This window comes from Amphimedon queenslandica, unplaced genomic scaffold (genome assembly GCF_000090795.2).
Source record: "Amphimedon queenslandica unplaced genomic scaffold, v1.1 AMPQUscaffold_12757, whole genome shotgun sequence".
Lineage (NCBI taxonomy): Eukaryota > Metazoa > Porifera > Demospongiae > Haplosclerida > Niphatidae > Amphimedon > Amphimedon queenslandica.
The window spans coordinates 22741-25065 of NW_003547007.1; the positions used below are offsets into that span (position 1 = coordinate 22741).

At 31.4% G+C, this 2325-nt stretch overlaps 1 protein-coding gene across 1 annotated transcript in view; it reads right to left on the minus strand.

Moving 5' to 3' along the window:
- Nucleotides 1–32: 32 nt before the first annotated feature.
- The window catches only part of LOC100635118 (tctex1 domain-containing protein 2-like), a 2511-nt gene continuing 218 nt past the window's right edge, over nucleotides 33–2325 (minus strand). The window contains exons 3-6 of the mRNA XM_011408869.2: nucleotides 2249–2320; nucleotides 1379–1448; nucleotides 1259–1322; nucleotides 33–182 (exon numbers count right to left, since the gene is read on the minus strand). Coding sequence (XP_011407171.1) covers nucleotides 135–182; nucleotides 1259–1322; nucleotides 1379–1448; nucleotides 2249–2320 — 254 coding nt within the window. The 3' untranslated portion in view covers nucleotides 33–134. The remainder of the gene's footprint in view (nucleotides 183–1258; nucleotides 1323–1378; nucleotides 1449–2248; nucleotides 2321–2325) is intronic.

Genomic DNA, 2325 nt, shown 5'->3' on the forward strand with positions numbered 1-2325 from the left:
TCCAGAAGCTAAAGTGACAATGACTAGGTGTATACTGTACTGTGTATTAGTGACAATAGATGATAGATACATATTAATTAACTTATTATTATTATTATTAATATAATAATTAGGTGAAAATGTTCTTGTTTATTTCAATAATAATAAACAGCGTATGCCACACCTACTGCAAACAAGGAGTCCTACATGAAGAGAATAAAGAGAGAGAGTAGGATCCATTCCAAGTACATGTATTATTAATTAGATAATAACAATAATAATAAGTCTGGCCACACATACAGGGTTCCATTCATTGCCATAATAACACATTAATATGGTGGAGTTTTTATTTTGGTGATTGCAATTTGCAATATAAATCCCCACTAGTTATTGAAACTGTCAATCACTAATGGGCATGCTCAGTAATGCACATGTATCAAATTAACATCAGCTAGTTACAAATTTTACCGCAAAATTGCTAAAATAAAGTGCTATACAGTGAAACAGCTTTGTCAGCTATACTACACTTAAAATGTATATTTATTATTTTAATAAAATTGATAATATAAAAAGAAGGACATGCATAATAGCATGCCCATCCAAAAATTTTTGTTTCATCCTTCAGGGATATTCATATTTCATCCATCTTGGATTTTAAAGTTTTATCCCTTGGATTGACAAAATACAGATGATACCCTTTTATAGCCAGTTAATGTCACCAGGCTATCGTGGGTTGTACTCTATGAATATCATTAATGCACCACATCAAAGGAACACAGTTTATATAAGAACAAGAACACTCAACACTTTTACCATGAACTTCACTGATGACTAAAATCATAATTAATGCAAAAATTAATTTTTTTTATAGAAAACTCAAACTGTAAAACAGGTTAAAAGGGACAAATGTCCCTCCATCCATAAGTAATTTTTTATTGCGAGTTTAGCTTTTCAGTTGTGTAAAAGCAAATCAATAATACCGTATAGTGGGAAATTTTGGAGGCAGTAAAATGGCTCAAATGGTGGATTTTTATTTTGATGAATGGCTATCAAAATGCCAAATTCACCAAATTTAATTCCCTCCAACATTTCCCTCTAAATGGTACTGACGACATGTTGTGAAGCTTAAGCTGTATATCAAATCTATCATTATCATCATCATCATCATCATCATCATCATCATCATCATCATCATCATCATCATCATCATCATCATCATCATCATCATTATTATCATTATTATTATTATTATTATTATTATTATTATTATTAATCATACGTTAATGAATAATCCTTGTGAGTAGTTGTCAGTATCAGTGTCCCACAAACACCTTGAGCCAATCCTAATAATAAATAATAAATAAAATAAAATAAATACAATTAAATGCTGTGCCATTACTTGACTCCTTCTCCTCTCTGTTCTCCTATCACTACTTGAACTATGTACTTGTATCTCTTCAGATCTAACTCTATAATGGAAAGTATATCAGTACAATTATTAATGCAGTTGAGTGTATATACACATGTACATGTAGCTACAACAATAATTGGCCCTACATGTATAGCATAATGTATGTAACAGCAGTGAACCACTTGTAGTTTTAAACCTTTCAAGGAAAGTACCATATAGGTGTTATATTTCACTGGAAATGAATTTCTCTAATTTTGCGTTTTCGTTGGATTTGCAAAATTAAATTCCACAAAAAAGGTATGGCTCACTAGGAATAACAGCTGCAGAGGATAATATTCAGAAAAATTTACACCAACAAATGGCAAATCTGAACAAAAATTTGCAAAATTTTATACCAACACCATAAAACCACTACAAGGTACGTATCATTTTGAGTGCAACATAAAATAAATAATTACTGTATAGTCAGAAAATTTGGCAGTCTAAAACTTTGGCGGTTTTGCATCAAAACTGTCTAAATATAATATTGGTGGTCATTTAATTTGGTGGTTGACTATCTTGTCTTTTCTTTAAGCACACTCAGCTCTTCTTGAAGATGCTCCTTGGTAGTCCTTGCCCACAGTCTTGACTGAAATAGTGAGAAATACTGCCATTTTTTAGTATAATCAACCCACCCATAAAATTGCAATTATTATTGGCGGTTATAATATTGGTGGTTTTATTTTGAACCACCAAATTTAATTCTCCGCCAAATTTTCCAGCTATACGGTATTTGCCATCTTTGTTTCTTATTTACAAGTAGTAAACTACAACTTCCCTACCCCACAAAGTACTATATTAATTACTAGTCTGCCGTACCTTTAAGATTTCTCTTGATATGATCAGTGATATCCTTACACCAGGTTTCAGCCTCACTTGAATATTGTTTATCTTGA